At 32.8% G+C, this 21,594-nt stretch overlaps 1 protein-coding gene across 2 annotated transcripts; it reads right to left on the bottom strand.

Annotated features, from left to right (window-relative positions):
- Positions 1–5,862: 5,862 nt before the first annotated feature.
- On the bottom strand, positions 5,863–20,430 carry LOC134217908 (uncharacterized). Of its 2 annotated transcripts, XM_062696747.1 has the most exons (5): positions 20,260–20,430; positions 19,580–20,172; positions 7,054–7,176; positions 6,494–6,995; positions 5,863–6,434 (listed from the first exon to the last, which is right to left on the bottom strand). In XM_062696747.1, exons 1-5 carry the CDS (start codon positions 20,284–20,286, stop codon positions 5,988–5,990), a joined length of 1,692 nt encoding a protein of 563 aa, XP_062552731.1. In that variant the 5' UTR covers positions 20,287–20,430; the 3' UTR covers positions 5,863–5,987. The 2 variants fall into 2 exon arrangements, with proteins under 2 accessions (XP_062552731.1, XP_062552730.1); XM_062696746.1 differs by having other exon boundaries at positions 19,580–20,399.
- Between the last annotated feature and the right edge of the window lie 1,164 nt (positions 20,431–21,594).

The raw sequence follows: 21,594 nt of genomic DNA, 5'->3' as shown, positions 1-21,594 counted from the left end.
AAGAGTGCCTTGCTCCCATCTTAGAGATAGTGATTAGTCTCTTACAAAATGCTATGTTTGTACCACCTACGAATTTGTGCGAATTGCTCAATGCCAATTAGGAGTTTCAAAACAAAATCCCGTTTCCCTTCAGAAATTCTTTCAGGAACTCTGCCAAGAACTTTTTTGGCACATTAAACCAATTTCAAAAATCCGCGGTAAAATTGACTTTTTCAGCCATTGATTTTTTCATCCACGCCGGTTCACGCCGCCGCCGCCGCCGCCGATGAAAACCAACGGCGCGCCGCCGCCGGGGCAAAAGTGACCACCACGCCGCCGCCGCCGATTACATGACCGGCGCACAGGTCTAGAGTAAATGTTGGTCGAACTGCTTTACCGTGTGTACGTTCCATTATGGAACGTACACACGGTCAAGCAGTTTGACCAACATTGACTCCACCTCTCGTTTATTCAAACATCCATCAAGTTTTACCAACAGCGGCACGAACAATCAATTTATTTGACCAACAATATCACACACGAACAACCGAAGCGCCAACTTGAGCACCAACCATCAAAAATATATGGGGGTTTGTGCAACTTCACTACAAATGCTCAAACATGTTCGGCGAACCTTGACTCCACCCCCCACAACTCAAACCAAAATCAAAACGTTTTAATTTTTTCCAACCGAGCCGCCAACTGTCAAATAGTTGTTCGAACAACTTCACACACGTTCAAACAAAGCAGCAACCGAAGCGTTTTCTTGGGGGCGGAGTCAATGTTCGTCGAACTGCTTGACTGGTGTGTACGTTGCTTTAGATCGAAATCATTTTTCGGCGAGTAAGCGATGCGATTCTGTCCGAGAAAATAAAGCGCGATGTCTTGCACTTGAAGCCTCGATGATTGAGGTTTGAGTATGATTCTACCAACACTGCTTTCCAATTTAGTAATCTATTAGCATTTCCTCAGCTATTTGAAGCTTTCCATGCCCGCTATTGCAAAAGTATGTACCTTGTGTGGCAAGTACAATGGATACATTATGCCCAGGAAGGCGAGAATGTTTCCCACCCGAGAACTTCCTAGACCGGAACGAGAATCGATCTAGCCATTTCCGGATTGGCAATCCTACACTTTTGCTCGCAAGACTAATTGGAGACCCAAAATAACATATTGTTAAAAAAAATCTGAACGAAAATATTGAGAATGCATTTAATACCGTCGTGCGGGCTTCTTTTAACAAATCTGGGATATTTTGAAACAAGAACTACAACGTTAACTACTCTCAAATTGTCATTATCACCATTCGGGTGTCTTGTTGATAGTTGGATGGCAACTTTTTGCTTCAAATTTGATATTTTTTTCTTCTAGTTTTTTTAGTTTTTGGTTTAGTTTAGTTTTTTAGTTTCAAAAATCAAAAGTAGCCCGGAGTCAAAAGAAGCCCCGCACGACGGTACTATTTTGAAAGTCTATTCAGACTACAAACTTTATGACTTGATAAGGAGTATCTTGATATCAAAGTTATGTAGTTGGTTTTTATGTCAAATTATTTCAATCGTAATCTGAAAAGACTTTAATCTTCATTACTACTTTCATCACATTTAATGAACCAAGAATGTTTAAACGTATGGATAAAGAATTGTGACAAACTATATCCTATTCAAATTTTCATTTGGGTCTTCTTTACCATCATTGAATAATACTAAAACAGTAGAAAATTATATCACTTGATAACTTTCCCTTAAAACTACAGATGCTAATTATTGATGAATTCGTTTGACGATAATTCGAACTACGAACAAATTTGCTCAAAAGCCTATTTATGCTTGCATATGAGGAGCTTGTGCTAGATAGAAGTGGGTTAAGTTCGAAACTGGTGCTAGAAATTTTTAACTGCTATGGTTAAAGCAGAACTCATCATCTTCTAGCTCACATTCTAATTTGTTTCCAAAAAGTCGACTAAGAATCGCTTACACTGATTTATGTCCAATTATTCCTACAAACGGTTTAAAAATTCCATCATCCAAGCTACTAGGAATTTGGCTTTTTGTAAATTTGTGGTGGCTGTTTATAATTGGAGAGAACATTCAATAAATTAAAAAAAAAAACTATCAATTATCAATATCAATATCAATTAAGTCACTGATGGAATAATATATTTCAAGGTTTTAAATAGGGTATTTGTTCCATTATTAATAACATTCGCAAAACAGACATTTTAGACTATTTTGGTTCATTTTTTGTCATTTTTTTGTCGTTTGGTTATCTGGCGTGCTCACTGCTGAAGAAAATCACAAAAATGAGCAACAAAACAATTTGCGCTCCCATTCTTTGTTTCCGAATGTTATTGATTTGGGTATGGTATGAAATTATGGAACAATTCCCCTATATCCACAGAATTATCTTCCAAAAGAAGTTATGAAGTGTTGCAATAAGCCGGTAAGGACGAAAAAAAATTGTGCCGTATGTTCTAAGCCCACAGTTCGATCTGACCCATTTTCAGTAATAAATTAAAGGTAACTTGTTGCCTTGCCAGTAAATCGGTTGAGGATAAGTGCCGGAAAAGGAATGAGTTTTTGAAATGCATTTTGCGTATTTTGGCCATAACTTCCGATCCCATCTAATCCAGCTAATTATAATAATCCCATCTAATCCGATCCCATCCGATCCGGGATCCGGCTAATTTTCAATAGGAAACAATGGGACAAGATTCTGTGTCTAATAAAACCCATTCGGCCGAAAGCCATTTGGCCGGAGGCCACTAGGTCGAGGGTCATTAGGGCGAAAGGGTTGTTTGTCCGAAAGGGTCATTTGACCGAATAGGCCAAAAGGGTCAATTGGCCGAAAGGGTCATTGGGCCGAAAGAGTCATTTGACCGAAAGGGTCATTGGGTCGAAAGGGTCATTTGGCCGAAAGGCTCATTTGACCGAAACGGTCATTTGGCTGAAAGGGCCATTAGGCCGAAAGGGTCGTTAGGCCGAAAGGGTCATTTAACCGAAAGGGTCATTTGGCCGAAAGGGTCATTGGCCGAAACGGTCATTTCACGAAAAGGGTCGTTTGACCGAAAGGGTCATTTGGCCGAAGGGGTCATTATGCCGGAAGGGTCATTAGACCGAAAGGGTTGTTTGTCCGAAAGGGTCATTTGACCGAATAGGTCATTAGGCCTTATAGGACATTTGGCCGAAAAGGTCATTTGGATGAAAAGGTTATTTGAAAAGTTAGAGATTAGAAGTAAGAAGTGAGACGTCTCACTTCTCACTCCTTATTTATCACTTCTCGCTGTAAAAAATGAGGAGCGCGAAGTGAGTAGTAAGACGTCTCACCACTCACTTCGCACTTCTCATTTTTTACAGCGAGAAGTGATAAATGAGGTGTGAGAAGTGAGACGTCTCACTTCTCACTGTATAAAAAAGAGAAGTGCGAAGTGAGTAGTGAGACGTCTCACTACTTACTTTGCGCTTCTCACTTTTTACAGCGAGAAGTGATAAATGAGGAGTGAGAAGTGAGACGTCTCGTTCTCTTCTTACTGTAAAAAGTGAGAAGCGCCACTTTGCGCCAAATGAAGAGTGAGAAGTGAGACGTTTCTCTTCTCATTCCTAATTTCTTACTTTTCAAATGACCTTTCGGACAAACAACCCTTTCGGCCTAATGACCCTTTCGGCCTAATGACCCTTTCGGCCTAATGACCCTTTCGGCCTAATGACCCTTTCGGCATAATGACCCTTTCGGCCAAATGACCCTTTCGTCAAATGACCCTTTCGGCCAAATGCCCCTCTCGGCCAAATAACCCTTTCGACCTAATGGCCGTTTCGGCAAACTGTCAAATCAAGGGTCGAATTTACGGAATTGCTACACCATGACTAAATTCTGTTCTAATTTTTGTTATGTTTGCTGTTAATTCAACCAAAAAGATAACGAAGTTCAGTTATCAAAATGTTAGATAACCGAACCCGATATTGATAGAATTTATTATCAATAAGTTATTCAACCGAGTAGTGATGTTCTTCTTTGTCTTAACTTTATCCCTAATCGCAACTATAGTTTAATCGTTCGCCATCAACTTAAAGATCAAATATTTGAGTGTTGGTTCTCCAATTACCGACCCAATAGAAGAAAACTGACATTCGGTGAATTGTCCACGCCAGGTCAACGGTCTATTCCGACAGCTTTTTACGAAAAGCTCAATATTTTGCTCCATGTTACCATCCAGCATAAATGGCGGCGGCTTAGGTACACCAACGTTTGCTCCATGCGATTGAAATGGAGTAGTTGTGTTTTGAGAAGTGTTGAACTCACTGAATGAATGGGTGAGAATTCAAGAGCCGTGTTTTCACTACATGTTCGATGAAAAAACAAAAAACTTCATTTTCTAATCTAACTCTACAACGGAATGTGTGAGAATGGCAAAACCACCGGTTACATGATGATGGCCGCCCTCTTATTCGGGTTTATTTGAGGCGCTGATGCTCTGGGCAAAATTTCATCGCTTGGGCGGTGCTAAACTCGTTGGAAGTTTGAATGGGAAAATGTATGCAGAAACATCGAAAACAGTGATTTGCAGTTGGACGGCACATTTTACGATGCAGAACTATGATACTCATTAAGTTCTTGTAGAATTGAATACAAAATGTTATACTGAAAACCGTGCGAAGATTAGAGTTTATTGGGCAAATTAACCACCCTAATCCTTATCTTATATTCCTTTCTGCACATGCTGCATGGCTATACATGTTCTTATCAAATTTGACACTGTGATCAGCTCAGAAACTTCTATGCCCATCATTGCATTGCATTGTATGATATTGTATCTTATGCTACACAGCAATGCAACACTCTACCCCAAGAAATTAGAAAAGAATCGAACTCGCCATTTTCTGTTTGTAAACTTTATATCTTTGTTCACAAGGCTCACTTTAATCTCTCTAACCATGACCCACCCACATCACACAAGGAAGCCAAACGATAAAGTTACAATTCAATTAACAGAAAAGTGAAAAACTTTAATTGAATCCTTGGCTCGAGTCCCGACGACGAGTATGGTCGGGTCTTGGTCCATATTGGTCGTCATCACCCGTGTTTGTCATCGTAAGGTTGTTCCGGAAACGGGCCCGAGATTTATGTCTTTCCAATGACGAAGCATATTTCGCCTTATTGCGGTCGTCGTTGCCGTCGTCGTCGTCGCCTTGAGTGCGAAAGCCAAACCCAACCAAATGATGCCATTAGGGTTGTTACGCCGAAGAGTCATTTTTCCTCTGGGGATAAACCCCCGAAGAAGACACGCTTCTCCATTCACATGTTAGAATCTGACCATAATTCACTCGAACCCAAACGGGGTACTTAAATTTATCTGGTTCTCCGTGTGTAGGAAGGTATGCGCAAGAATGGGCGTTTGGGTGGTATTAAGCAGCAATTCAGTTTTTCACTCATCATAAAACATAACACCATCATCACCGAACGACTAGCGGATGCAAAGCGGGCGCCAAAGCATGCATGGGTTGCAATTTTCAGAAGGCAGACAGTCGGAAAGTTTTCGGCAAAGGAGGGGGAGTAATAAAATTTAATAACTCGCCGTTAAACAGTTTATAATCGTAAACAAGAACATACATCCACAATGCATAAATATTGATGGCTGAATAAATTATGTACGGCTCGGCGGTAAAGGGGATGCGGGATTATAGCTCTGATAATCCCATGTCCTGGTGATTCAGCAATATTTCTTCCGTGAATTGAAAACCCAAAGGCTTGATTATGTTTGCAAATATTGCTGATGGAAAATTTGAGTGTTTCATTGGATTGCGATTATTGGCATCGGTTGCAGCAGTAATAAGGCATAAGGTATGATGAGTTTGTGAGGATATCAGATTCGAAAAAAAAAATCAGTAGTGCAGCTCAGGTTCAATTTATTGTTTGTTTTTAGTTATGTAATGAAGCGCCATCTACTTCAGTTAACAACTGTTCATATAATCATTGGGAAACAATTTCAAGTGGGCTAATAATGATAAGATACTTTAATGCAATAAATTTATCTTATCTAAAATATTTTTTTTCACTTCCTTCCGTTTGACGCTACCTTTACTCGTCAATGGAAGCTCATCGACGAAATGCACTCCCCCGCGAAGCTTCATATGATCTCTCACACGTTCAGCTACATACTCAGCGATTTCGTCTCCGGATAGCGTGCTTCCTTCTTTTTTAACGACAACGGCAGTTGGCAACTCCCCACTTTTGTCCTCCAACGGCAGCCCAATCACGCAAACTCGCTCGACACCCTCAATTTGGGCTATTATTCCCTCTAGTAGCATCGGAGGCACATGATCAATATATTTGAAAACTTCACTCTTGCGTTCTCCCAAATACAAAAAACCTTCCTCGTCGAAGTATCCCGTATCTCCGGACCGGAACCAGCCATCCTCATCGAGTGCTGCTTTCGTGGCTCCCTCATTGTTTAAGTAACCCTAAAATGCATATCATAGATTTTAACTGAGATGGAAGTTACGGAATTATCTGTACTTACGAGAAACGGAGTCGATCTTTTGAACAGAAGTTCTCCGCTTTCTCCAACCTCAAGCAAATTGCCATCGTCATCAACAACACGAATCTCCATGTTTGAGCTCACGGTTCCAACGGCTCCTCGTTTCCGTTGGAAAACGTCCATTGCAATCAGTCCACACTCCGAGTTGGCGTAGATCGTGTAGGACTTTCCGTTTGGAAGTATGGCATCCACGGCATCCCGTACGCTATCAGACACAAAATACCCGCCGATTCCCCACAGAGCCATTGATGATAAATCAGCGCTTTTAGCCAATGGATGATTTGTCACTGAAGTGGCGTACAGTGGCTGTCCATTGATGGCATTGAATCGATACTTGTCCATCAGGTCGAAGAAAAGTTCAGCCGAAAATGGTTTCCGGGTGAAGATAAGCACACTGTCGTAAAACAGAGCCATATCGTAGCTATAGGCAACGCTGATCCAGTGGATCGATCCCAACGATAAGATCCGTAAGTTGGAGAGTGGTCTAAAAATCAGAAACATTTGTAAACAGCAGTATTCATGTGATTTGGAAACTAAATTACTGAGGAACATATGATGACGTCCTGTTGGCATGCGATAGGCAAATTCCTTTCGGTACACCCGTCGTACCGGAAGAGCAGAAAATACTCCACACGGCTTTGGTCGTATCCTCCACTTCTACTGGGCTGTAAATAAAAATTAACCGTTTTGTTAGTAAGACCAAACAATTACAGTTTTCAAAGTCAAAATTTGGTTAATACATAATTCAAAAAGTTAAACATTGACATCACTGCTTTTTATTATTGATATTTATAAATAATTTCCGCGGAAGTTGAAAAAAAAACTTCAAGTAGAAATGCAGAATGAGTTTCCAGTTAAAACTTGGAAAAAAAATCTCCTGGTGAAAGATTGTAAAGAACTACCGGTGGAGAATTGGAAGAATTTACCGCCAAAATAGCGAAAAACTTATCATGGAAATTCGGAAGAACTTCGATAATTTCGTTGAAAATTCGTAATTAATTTCCCATAAACCTTCGAATAAATTCCATTTGGAAATAAGGATGACTTTCTCTTGAAAATTTCTCATGGAAATTCTGCAGAATTTTATGCAAATCTTGAATAATTATTTTTCTTAAAATCGTCGAGATATTTCAATAGTACACGAATGTCATCGAAGTGATGAAGTGTCTTCAATAAACTAAAAACTAAATTTCAATAGTAACACGGGAGTAATTTCTTGCAAATTCGGAAGAATTCTCCGTGATAATCGTTGCGGATCCTCAGCACCCTTCTGTTTGTTTGAATGCAGCTGCGACGGTGCTTGGTGTTAGTTCATTCCACTAGTAGATTAGACAACATGCATACCGTGGCTGTATCTTTTTCGGCATGGTTGCATCGCAGGCTCGAGTCAATTCAGCAACTCATTGAGACCTCATTGCTTTGCTCAAACGAAAATGCTTTGGCAAACGCTTGTTGAAAGCTTTTGTCTGTATCCGTCCGCCGACGCAGTACTAGAGTAGAAAGGGTAATGCTTGAACCAAAACTCCAAACCGATTTCAGCAGAGAAGATTTGAAGATTAGATTTGAAGATTTTAAGATTTGAAGATTTGAAGATTTGAAGATATGAAGATTTGAAGATTTAAAGATTTGAAGATTTGAAGATTTGAAGGTTTGAAGATTTGAAGATTTGAGGATAAGAAGATTTGAGGATAAGAAGATTTGAAGATTTGAAGATTTGAAGATTTGAAGATCTGAAGATCTGAAGATTTGAAGATTTGAAGATTTGAAGATTTGAAGATTTGAAGATCTGAAGATTTGAAGATTTGAAGATTTGAAGATTTGAAGATTTGAAGATTTGAAGATTCGAAGATTTGAAGATTTGAAGATTTGAAGATTTGAAGATTTGAAGATTTGAAGATTTGAAGATTTGAAGATTTGAAGATTTGAAGATTTGAAGATTTGAAGATTTGAAGATTTGAAGATTTGAAGATTTGAAGATTTAAAGATTTGAAGATTTGAAGATTTGAAGACGTGAAGATTTGAAAATTGGAAGATCGGAAGATTTGAAGGTTTGTAGATTTGAAGATTTGAAGATTTGAAGATTTGAAGATTTGAAGATTTGAAGATTTGAAGATTTGAAGATTTGAAGATTTGAAGATTTGAAGATTTGAAGATTTGAAGATTTGAAGATTTGAAGACTTGAAGATTTGAAGATTTGAAGATTTGAAGATTTGAAGATTTGAAGATTTGAAGATTTGAAGATTTGAAGATTTGAAGATTTGAAGATTTGAAGATTTGAAGTTTTGAAGATTTGAAGGTTTGAAGGTTTGAAGGTTTGAAGATTTGAAGATTTGAGGATTTGAAGATTTGAAGATTTGAAGATTTGACGATTTGAATCTTTGAAGATTTGAAGATTTGAAGATTTGAATATTTGAAGATTTGAAGATTTGAAGATTTGAAGATTTGAAGATTTGAAGATTTGAAGATTTGAAGATTTGAAGATTTGAAGATTTGAAGATTTGAAGATTTGAAGATTTGAAGATTTGAAGATTTAAAGATTTGAAGATTTGAAGATTTGAAGATGTGAAGATTTGAAAATTGGAAGATCGGAAGATTTGAAGATTTGAAGATTTGAAGATTTGAAGATTTGAAGATTTGAAGATTTGAAGATTTGAAGATTTGAAGATTTGAAGATTTGAAGATTTGAAGATTTGAAGATTTGAAGATATGAAGATTTGAAGATTTGAAGATTTGAAGATTTGAAGATTTGAAGATTTGAAGATTTGAAGATTTGAAGATTTGAAGATTTGAAGATTTGAAGATTTGAAGATTTGAAGATTTGAAGATTTGAAGATTTGAAGATTTGAAGGTTTGAAGATTTGAAGATTTGAAGATTTGAAGATTTGAAGATTTGAAGATTTGAAGATTTGAAGATTTGAAGATTTGAAGATTTGAAGATTTGAAGATTTGAAGATTTGAAGATTTGAAGATTTGAAGATTTGAAGATTTGAAGATTTGAAGATTTGAAGATTTGAAGATTTGAAGATTTGAAGATTTGAAGATTTGAAGATTTGAAGATTTGAAGATTTGAAGATTTGAAGATTTGAAGATTTGAAGATTTGAAGATTTGAAGATTTGAAGATTTAAAGATTTAAAGATTTAAAGATTTAAAGATTTAAAGATTTAAAGATTTGAAGATTTGAAGATTTGAAGATTTGAAGATTTGAAGATTTGAAGATTTGAAGATTTGAAGATTTGAAGATTTGAAGATTTGAAGATTTGAAGATTTGAAGATTTGAAGATTTGAAGATTTGAAGATTTGAAGATTTGAAGATTTGAAGATTTAAAGATTTGAAGATTTGAAGATTTGAAGATTTGAAGATTTGAAGTTATGAAGATTTGAAGATTTGGAGATTTGAAGATTTGAAGATTTGAAGATTTGAAGATTTGAATATTTGAAGATTTGAATATTTGAAGATTTGAAGATTTAAAGATTTAAAGATTTAAGATTTGAAGATTTGAAGATTTGAATATTTGAAGATTTGAAGATTTGAAGATTTGAAGATTTGAAGATTTGAATATTTGAAGATTTGAAGATTCGAAGATTTGAAGATTTGAAGATTTGAAGATTTGAAGATTTGAAGATTTGAAGATTTGAAGATTTAAAGATTTAAAGATTTAAAGATTTGAAGATTTAAAGATTTGAAGATTTGAAGATTTGAAGATTTGAAGATTTGAAGATTTGAAGTTTGGAAGATTTGAAGATTTGGAGATTTGAAGATTTGAAGATTTGAAGATTTGAAGATTTGAAGATTTGAATATTTGAAGATTTGAAGATTTAAAGATTTGAAGATTTAAAGATTTGAAGATTTGAAGATTTGAAGATTTGAAGATTTGAAGATTTGAAGATTTGAAGATTTGAAGATTTGAAGATTTGAAGATTTGAAGATTTGAAGATTTGAAGATTTGAAGATTTGAAGATTTGAAGATTTGAAGATTTGAAGATTTGAAGATTTGAAGCTTTGAAGCTTTGAAGCTTTGAAACTTTGAAGATTTGAAGATTTGAAGATTTGAAGATTTGAAGATTTGAAGATTTGAAAATTTGAAGATTTGAAGATTTGACGATTTGAATATTTGAAGATTTGAATATTTGAAGATTTGAATATTTGAAGATTTGAAGATTTTAAGATTTGAAGATTTGAAGATTTGAAGATTTGAAGATTTGAAGATTTGAAGATTTGAAGATTTGAAGATTTGAAGATTTGAAGATTTGAAGATTTGAAGATTTGAAGATTTGAAGATTTGAAGATTTGAAGATTTGAAGATTTGAAGATTTGAAGATTTGAAGATTTGAAGATTTGAAGATTTGAAGATTTGAAGATTTGAAGATTAGAAGATTTGAAGATTTGAAGATTTGAAGATTTGAAGATTTGAAGATTTGAAGATTTGAAGATTTGAAGATTTGAAGATTTGAAGATTTGAAGATTTGAAGATTTGAAGATTTGAAGATTTGAAGCTTTGAAGCTTTGAAGATTTGAAGATTTGAAGATTTGAGGATTTGAACATTTTAAGATTTTAAGATTTGAAGATTTGAAGATTTGAAGATTTGAAGATTTGAAGATTTGAAGATTTGAAGATTTGAAGATTTGAAGATTTGAAGATTTGAAGATTTGAAGATTTGAAGATTTGAAGATTTGAAGATTTGAAGATTTGAAGATTTGAAGATTTGAAGATTTGAAGATTTGAAGATTTGAAGATTTGAAGATTTGAAGATTTGAAGATTTGAAGATTTGAAGATTTGAAGATTTGAAGATTTGAAGATTTGAAGATTTGAAGATTTGAAGATTTGAAGATTTGAAGATTTGAAGATTTGAAGATTTGAAGATTTGAAGATTTGAAGATTTGAAGATTTGAAGATTTGAAGATTTGAAGATTTGAAGATTTGAAGATTTGAAGATTTGAAGATTTAAAGATTTAAAGATTTAAAGATTTAAAGATTTGAAGATTTGAAGATTTGAAGATTTGAAGATTTGAAGATTTGAAGATTTGAAGATTTGAAAATTTGAAGATTTGAAGATTTGAAGATTTGAAGATTTGAAGATTTGAAGATTTAAAGATTTGAAGATTTGAAGATTTGAAGATTTGAAGTTTGGAAGATTTGAAGATTTGGAGATTTGAAGATTTGAAGATTTGAAGATTTGAAGATTTGAAGATTTGAATATTTGAAGATTTGAATATTTGAAGATTTGAAGATTTAAAGATTTAAAGATTTAAGATTTGAAGATTTGAAGATTTGAAGATTTGAAGATTTGAATATTTGAAGATTTGAAGATTTAAAGATTTAAGATTTGAAGATTTGAAGATTTGAAGATTTGAAGATTTGAATATTTGAAGATTTGAAGATTCGAAGATTTGAAGATTTGAAGATTTGAAGATTTGAAGATTTGAAGATTTGAAGATTTGAAGATTTAAAGATTTAAAGATTTAAAGATTTAAAGATTTGAAGATTTGAAGATTTGAAGATTTGAAGATTTGAAGATTTGAAGATTTGAAAATTTGAAGATTTGAAGATTTGAAGATTTGAAGATTTGAAGATTTGAAGATTTGAAGATTTGAAGATTTGAAGATTTGAAGATTTGAAGATTTGAAGATTTGAAGATTTGAAGATTTGAAGATTTGAAGTTTGGAAGATTTGAAGATTTGGAGATTTGAAGATTTGAAGATTTGAATATTTGAAGATTTGAAGATTTGAATATTTGAAGATTTGAAGATTTAAAGATTTAAGATTTGAAGATTTGAAGATTTGAAGATTTGAAGATTTGAAGATTTGAAGATTTGAAGATTTGAAGATTTGAAGATTTGAAGATTTGAAGATTTGAAGATTTGAAGCTTTGAAGCTTTGAAGATTTGAAGATTTGAAGATTTGAGGATTTGAACATTTTAAGATTTTAAGATTTGAAGATTTGAAGATTTGAAGATTTGAAGATTTGAAGATTTGAAGATTTGAAGATTTGAAGATTTGAAGATTTGAAGATTTGAAGATTTGAAGATTTGAAGATTTGAAGATTTGAAGATTTGAAGATTTGAAGATTTGAAGATTTGAAGATTTGAAGATTTGAAGATTTGAAGATTTGAAGATTTGAAGATTTGAAGATTTGAAGATTTGAAGATTTGAAGATTTGAAGATTTGAAGATTTGAAGATTTGAAGATTTGAAGATTTGAAGATTTGAAGATTTGAAGATTTGAAGATTTGAAGATTTGAAGATTTGAAGATTTGAAGATTTGAAGATTTGAAGATTTAAAGATTTAAAGATTTAAAGATTTAAAGATTTGAAGATTTGAAGATTTGAAGATTTGAAGATTTGAAGATTTGAAGATTTGAAGATTTGAAGATTTGAAAATTTGAAGATTTGAAGATTTGAAGATTTGAAGATTTGAAGATTTGAAGATTTGAAGATTTGAAGATTTGAAGATTTGAAGATTTGAAGATTTGAAGATTTGAAGATTTAAAGATTTGAAGATTTGAAGATTTGAAGATTTGAAGTTTGGAAGATTTGAAGATTTGGAGATTTGAAGATTTGAAGATTTGAAGATTTGAAGATTTGAAGATTTGAATATTTGAAGATTTGAATATTTGAAGATTTGAAGATTTAAAGATTTAAAGATTTAAGATTTGAAGATTTGAAGATTTGAAGATTTGAAGATTTGAATATTTGAATATTTGAAGATTTGAAGATTTAAAGATTTAAGATTTGAAGATTTGAAGATTTGAAGATTTGAAGATTTGAATATTTGAAGATTTGAAGATTCGAAGATTTGAAGATTTGAAGATTTGAAGATTTGAAGATTTGAAGATTTGAAGATTTGAAGATTTGAAGATTTGAAGATTTAAAGATTTAAAGATTTAAAGATTTAAAGATTTGAAGATTTGAAGATTTGAAGATTTGAAGATTTGAAGATTTGAAGATTTGAAAATTTGAAGATTTGAAGATTTGAAGATTTGAAGATTTGAAGATTTGAAGATTTGAAGATTTGAAGATTTGAAGATTTGAAGATTTGAAGATTTGAAGATTTGAAGATTTGAAGATTTGAAGATTTGAAGATTTGAAGTTTGGAAGATTTGAAGATTTGGAGATTTGAAGATTTGAAGATTTGAATATTTGAAGATTTGAAGATTTGAATATTTGAAGATTTGAAGATTTAAAGATTTAAGATTTGAAGATTTGAAGATTTGAAGATTTGAAGATTTGAAGATTTGAATATTTGAAGACTTGAAGATTCGAAGATTTGTAGATTTGAAGATTTGAAGATTTGAAGATTTGAAGATTTGAAGATTTGAAGATTTGAAGATTTAAAGATTTAAAGATTTAAAGATTTAAAGATTTAAGAGATTTGAAGATTTGAAGATTTGAGGATTTGAAGATTTGAAGATTTGAAGATTTGAAGATTTGAAAATTTGAAGATTTGAAGATTTGAAGATTTGAAGATTTGAAGATTTGAAGATTTGAAGATTTGAAGATTTGAAGATTTAAAGATTTGAAGATTTGAAGATTTGAAGATTTGAAGATTTGAAGATTTGAAGTTTGGATGATTTGAAGATTTGAAGATTTGAAGATTTGAAGATTTGAAGTTTGGAAGATTTGAAGATTTGAAGATTTGAAGATTTGAAGATTTGAAGATTTGAAGATTTGAAGATTTGAAGATTTGAAGATTTGAAGATTTGAAGATTTGAAGATTTGAAGATTTGAAGATTTGAAGATTTGAAGATTTGAAGATTTGAAGATTTGAAGATTTGAAGATTTGAAGATTTGAAGATTTGAAGATTTGAAGATTTGAAGATTTGAAGATTTGAAGATTTGAAGATTTGAAGATTTGAAGATTTGAAGATTTGAAGATTTGAAGATTTGAAGATTTGAAGATTTGAAGATTTGAAGATTTGAAGATTTGAAGATTTGAAGATTTGAAGATTTGAAGATTTGAAGATTTGAAGATTTGAAGATTTGAAGATTTAAAGATTTAAAGATTTAAAGATTTAAAGATTTGAAGATTTGAAGATTTGAAGATTTGAAGAATTGAAAATTTGAAGATTTGAAGATTTGAAGATTTGAAGATTTGAAGATTTGAAGATTTGAAGATTTGAAGATTTGAAGATTTAAAGATTTGAAGATTTGAAGATTTGAAGATTTGAAGTTTGGAAGATTTGAAGATTTGGAGATTTGAAGATTTGAAGATTTGAAGATTTGAAGATTTGAAGATTTGAATATTTGAAGATTTGAATATTTGAAGATTTGAAGATTTAAAGATTTAAAGATTTAAGATTTGAAGATTTGAAGATTTGAAGATTTGAAGATTTGAATATTTGAAGATTTGAAGATTTAAAGATTTAAGATTTGAAGATTTGAAGATTTGAAGATTTGAAGATTTGAATATTTGAAGATTTGAAGATTCGAAGATTTGAAGATTTGAAGATTTGAAGATTTGAAGATTTGAAGATTTGAAGATTTGAAGATTTGAAGATTTAAAGATTTAAAGATTTAAAGATTTAAAGATTTGAAGATTTGAAGATTTGAAGATTTGAAGATTTGAAGATTTGAAGATTTGAAAATTTGAAGATTTGAAGATTTGAAGATTTGAAGATTTGAAGATTTGAAGATTTGAAGATTTGAAGATTTGAAGATTTGAAGATTTGAAGATTTGAAGATTTGAAGATTTGAAGATTTGAAGATTTGAAGTTTGGAAGATTTGAAGATTTGGAGATTTGAAGATTTGAAGATTTGAATATTTGAAGATTTGAAGATTTGAATATTTGAAGATTTGAAGATTTAAAGATTTAAGATTTGAAGATTTGAAGATTTGAAGATTTGAAGATTTGAAGATTTGAAGATTTGAAGATTTGAAGATTTGAAGATTTGAAGATTTGAAGATTTGAAGATTTGAAGATTTGAAGATTTGAAGATTTGAAGATTTGAAGATTTGAAGATTTGAAGATTTGAAGATTTGAAAATTTTAAGATTTTAAGATTTGAAGATTTGAAGATTTGAAGATTTGAAGATTTGAAGATTTGAAGATTTGAAGATTTGAAGATTTGAAGATTTGAAGATTTGAAGATTTGAAGATTTGAAGATTTGAAGATTTGAAGATTTGAAGATTTGAAGATTTGAAGATTTGAAGATTTGAAGATTTGAAGATTTGAAGATTTGAAGATTTGAAGATTTGAAGATTTGAAGATTTGAAGATTTGAAGATTTGAAGATTTGAAGATTTGAAGATTTGAAGATTTGAAGATTTGAAGATTTGAAGATTTGAAGATTTGAAGATTTGAAGATTTGAAGATTTGAAGATTTGAAGATTTTAAGATTTGAAGATTTGAAGATTTAAAGATTTAAAGATTTAAAGATTTGAAGATTTGAAGATTTGAGATTTGAAGAATTGAAAATTTGAAGATTTGAAGATTTGAAAATTTTAAGATTTGAAGATTTGAAGATTTGAAGATTTGAAGATTTGAAGATTTGAAGATTTGAAGATTTGAAGATTTGAAGATTTGAAGATTTGAAGATTTGAAGATTTGAAGATTTGAAGATTTGAAGATTTGAAGATTGGAAGATTTGAAGATTTGAAGATTTGAAGATTTGAAGATTTGAAGATTTGAAGATTTGAAGATTTGAATATTTGAAGATTTGAATATTTGAAGATTTGAAGATTTAAAGATTTAAAGATTTAAGATTTGAAGATTTGAAGATTTGAAGATTTGAAGATTTGAATATTTGAAGATTTGAAGATTTAAAGATTTAAGATTTGAAGATTTGAAGATTTGAAGATTTGAAGATTTGAATATTTGAAGATTTGAAGATTCGAAGATTTGAAGATTTGAAGATTTGAAGATTTGAAGATTTGAAGATTTGAAGATTTGAAGATTTGAAGATTTAAAGATTTAAAGATTTAAAGATTTAAAGATTTGAAGATTTGAAGATTTGAAGATTTGAAGATTTGAAGATTTGAAGATTTGAAAATTTGAAGATTTGAAGATTTGAAGATTTGAAGATTTGAAGATTTGAAGATTTGAAGATTTGAAGATTTGAAGATTTGAAGATTTGAAGATTTGAAGATTTGAAGATTTGAAGATTTGAAGATTTGAAGATTTGAAGATTTGAAGTTTGGAAGATTTGAAGATTTGGAGATTTGAAGATTTGAAGATTTGAATATTTGAAGATTTGAAGATTTGAATATTTGAAGATTTGAAGATTTAAAGATTTAAGATTTGAAGATTTGAAGATTTGAAGATTTGAAGATTTGAAGATTTGAATATTTGAAGACTTGAAGATTCGAAGATTTGTAGATTTGAAGATTTGAAGATTTGAAGATTTGAAGATTTGAAGATTTGAAGATTTGAAGATTTGAAGATTTAAAGATTTAAAGATTTAAAGATTTAAAGATTTAGAGATTTGAAGATTTGAAGATTTGAAGATTTGAAGATTTGAAGATTTGAAGATTTGAAGATTTGAAAATTTGAAGATTTGAAGATTTGAAGATTTGAAGATTTGAAGATTTGAAGATTTGAAGATTTGAAGATTTGAAGATTTGAAGATTTAAAGATTTGAAGATTTGAAGATTTGAAGATTTGAAGATTTGAAGATTTGAAGTTTGGAAGATTTGAAGATTTGGAGATTGGGAGATTTGAAGATTTGAAGATTTGAATATTTGAAGATTTGAAGATTTGAATATTTGAAGATTTGAAGATTTAAAGATTTAAGATTTGAAGATTTGAAGATTTGAAGATTTGAATATTTGAAGACTTGAAGATTCGAAGATTTGTAGGTATGAAGGTTTGAAGATTTGAAGATTTGAAGATTTGAAGATTTGAAGATTTGAATATTTGAAGATTTGAAGATTTGAAGATTTGAAGATTTGAAGATTTGAAGATTTGAAGATTTAAAGATTTAAAAATTTAAAGTTTTATAGATTTAAAGATTTAAAGATTTGAAGATTTGAAGATTTGAAGATTTGAAGATTTGAAGATTTGAAGATTTGAAGTTTTGAAGATTTGAATATTTGAAGATTTGAATATTTGAAGATTTTACGATTTTAGGATTTTACGATTTAAGGATTTGAAAATTTGGGGGGTCCCGTAGCGTAGTTGGCTACACGTTCGCCTTATAAGCGAATGGTCATGGGTTCGATTCCCAGCCCCTCCACCAAACCCTCGTCAGTCGCCGGATCCGCAGCCCATACGATGGCGTTTTGGGGAACGCGCCTTACCGTCGCGGCTGCCTGATGACGACTGACAACTTGTTCTTCTCGGAGGCATTCCTCCAACGTTACCGGGATTTAATGGCAACCAAACAATGCAACGATCATTGGATAGACGACATGGACAAACGGACACAATGGACTCACGACAAGATGAACTGGCGAACGACAACAATAACGAATAATGGATATCTAAAAATAGATTCTGTGTGGATTCTGTACAGCAGAATACCATAGTAGATCTCGGCACAGTAGCGGTCAAGAACACAGAGTGCCTACCAAATAAATATATGAATAAAAAAAAAAAAGGATTTGAAATTTTGAAGATTTGAAGATTTGAAGATTTGAAGATTTGAAGATTTGAAGATTTAAAAGATTTAAAGATTTAAAGATTTGAAGATTTGAAGATTTGAAGATTTGAAGATTTGAAGATTTGAAGATTTGAAGATTTGAATATTTGAAGATTTGAAGATTTGAATATTTGAATATTTGAAGATTTGAATATTTGAAGATTTGAATATTTGAAGATTTGAAGATTTGAAGATTTAAATATTTGAAGATTTCAAGATTCGAAGATTTGAAGATTTGAAGATTTGAAGATTTGAAGATTTGAAGATTTGAAGATTTGAAGATTTGAAGATTTGAAGATTTGAAGATTTGAAGATTTGAAGATTTGAAGATTTGAAGATTTGAAGATTTGAAGATTTGAAGATTTGAAGATTTGAAGATATGAGGATTTGAAGATTTGAAGATTTGAAGATTTGAAGATTTGAAGATTTGAAGATTTGAAGATTTGAAGATTTGAAGATTTGAAGATTTGAAGATTTGAAGATTTGAAGATTTGAAGATTTGAAGATTTTGAAGATTTGAAGATTTGAAGATTTGAAGATTTGAAGATTTGAAGATTTGAAGATTTGATGATTTGAAGATTTGAAGATTTGAAGATTTGAAGATTTGAAGATTTGAAGATTTGAAGATTTGAAGATTTGAAGATTTGAAGATTTGAAGATTTTAAGATTTTAAGATTTTAAGATTTGCGGCGCGAACACTCAATTTATTTGACCAACAATATCAGACACGAACGACCGAAGCGCCAACTCAAACACCAACCATCAAAAATATATGGGGGTTTGTGCTACTTCACTACAAACGCTCAAACATGTTCTGCGAACCGAGCCACCAACTGTTGTTCGAACAACTTCACACACGGTCAAACAAAACAGCAACCGAAGAATTTTCTTGGGGGTGAAGTAAATGTTGGTCCAACCTGTTTGAGCGTGTGTACGCTACATAAAATGCGCGTTCAACATGCCCTTGGAAAACTTAAACAGAATCAAAGGTTCAAAAGCCGAATGAATCGAAGTACCACTGTACCATTTCTGTTTGGTTGGCTTCTAAGCTTTGGTTTTATTGAAATAATAATAATCTACTATCTACGTAGCAAATAAATATCAACGCTGATAAAGCGCAAACATAAATAAATAAAACATAAACTAGGTAACAAAAAAAATTAAACCAAACTATATTACAAAAATGCAACATAAATAATTTTTTAATCATTACGTGAGCTTAATTTCACAAGGAAAACTTTTATTGATTTGTCTTTTTATAACGAGATGGAACATATGTGCGTTGTTCAACTGTGAGATTTACATACCATCACATAATTGAATGACAACAACGATTAAGAAAAGCTGTGTACAGCTTTCCGCAAAAGCTCTTAACGAAAAAAAAAACTTAAAACATAGAATTGTAAGAATTACTCAAACTGTGGATCTCGGCCGAATAAATATTTTAAACAAACCCAAACGTAATCACATGAAACCCAAAAATGTTACTTACACGAATTCATCCTCAATGCCAGTTTCGTCCAGAAGTTCCAGCACCGATCGCGTTCCTTCAATATCCTCATTCATTATAAAAAATACTACATCTTGATTGATGGCCTTCCCTGCTGCCTCCTTCACCACGGAGTAATTTTCGGAATCACAAAATATCAAGCGAGATTGCGTTTGCCGCATCATATGGCCCATTTCTTCCTCACTATACTGAGGATAGAGCGCATTGTACGGCACAGCCAGGAACTGCAGGGCCACCAGCAACGGAACCAGATTCTCATTTGCCAGTGCGGCGACCGTTACGATTTCATCCGTCCCGCTGTTGAGGTCAAACTTATCCCGCAAATTTTGGGCAATTCGAACGGCTCTGGACCGCACATCGCCACGGGTCAGCACCCGTCCACTGTCGCCGTCAATCAGAACCGGTTTATCCGTGTTGCGACTCAGCAGCTCCATGACAACATCACCGAGGCTTCGCCGAGGATCGAACAATGGTTGACTCCGGGGACCACTCCATACACGCCGATCCGCATCGTACGTAGTCATGTCGAAGACTGATGAACGCGAGTAGGTAGCTGCTTGAACTAGTCCCGAGCCCTGTGGATGAGGGGTATTTATCAATGCTATCATTTATATGGCGCGCCGCGATGAGATTCGAAATCAGCACACAAGAGAGCAAAGTACGTTGGGAGTTGAAGAATATTTCATCATCTTCACAACGGTTCAAACGGATTTTGAATACAATCCTCAGCGCATATTGCGAAATACTGCAATTCTCGGCCAAATATCAAATTATGGATGCGTCTCCAGAATCGGTGTTGGGAACGTGTAGAGTTAAGATATGTAGTTTTCCTATCTAGAGGAGTTGATTAAAAAACAAGAAACTCGTTTGCGTAATTGATGGATGGCCTCTCCCTATGCAATGTTGTCTATGATAACCAAGACGTTCAAAACATCTCTGATTGGTATAATTAAAGTAAGGGGAAAAGGATCAAAATGCATCGGTTGGGTAAAACGAGCGGAGGCGGCGTCATATTTGTTTGTACAATAATTTGTTTGTAATATAAAATGTAAATGAGCTCTGTCAATGAAAATTAAAATCCCAGTACTGGTTCGTATATGATAATAGAAGAGATACTAAAGAAGTAGTCAAATCTTATTGTGAATGAAGTGACAAAGGAAGAGGTTTATTAAGCCAGGGAAAGTCGAAAATATGTCCTGGAACGGATCGGTGTTCAAACCCAACCACCAACTGCTTGATATGTTCTACTTTTCGCCCTACCTCTCATCCACGGGTGGGTCAAAAAATCATTTGAATGGGGGCCGTTTCTAAATAACGTAAGCCGAAATTGGCCAATTTGTAACCCCTCTTCCCCCCTTTCGTAACACTGTTTGTATGAATGGTTGAACGCTTGAGCTGACCCCTCCCTCGCCTTACAGCGTTACGTAATTTGTGAACAGCCCTACACACTCAGTTTTTATTTCTGCAGCTCGGCAAAAATCCGCACAGCCGTGCGCCAGCAAAATAAAAAACTGATATTTCAGCAAAAATGACGTTTGTTAGCTGAGTTTCGGCAAAGTATTTGCTGATTTTCTGCAATTTTGACAGAAATCTCGGCAAAAAACATGTTTGCTGGGGCACGGCTGTGCGAATCTCGCTAAAAGTTCAACATTTTGCTGAGATCCCGGTAAAAAAAATTAAGTGTGTAAAGTAATTGCGTTCAATTGTTGTAAATTTATTACGCCTGTTCGCATATCTCTAAAGGTTGTGGTAGGAGCATGAATTCTCTTTCTCCTTCAATGGCTCTTCATTCCAACTGAAACTTGGCATGATTTTCAACTTATTTTTCTATTGGCATTACCTCATTTTTTTTATTTCAAGCTTTTCTATGCCTGCAATTGCTTGAATATGAACATATCTTGTACGGCAAATACAATTGCATTTCCAGGAAGCCGTGGATGCTTTCTACCCGAAAATCATTCTCGACCGTGGAACCGATAATCGGACTCGACATCTCC

The sequence above is a fragment of the Armigeres subalbatus genome, chromosome 2 (assembly GCF_024139115.2).
Source record: "Armigeres subalbatus isolate Guangzhou_Male chromosome 2, GZ_Asu_2, whole genome shotgun sequence".
NCBI lineage: Eukaryota > Metazoa > Arthropoda > Insecta > Diptera > Culicidae > Armigeres > Armigeres subalbatus.
Note: the sequence above shows the minus strand (reverse complement) of the source record. Positions and strands in the feature narration are given on the sequence as shown.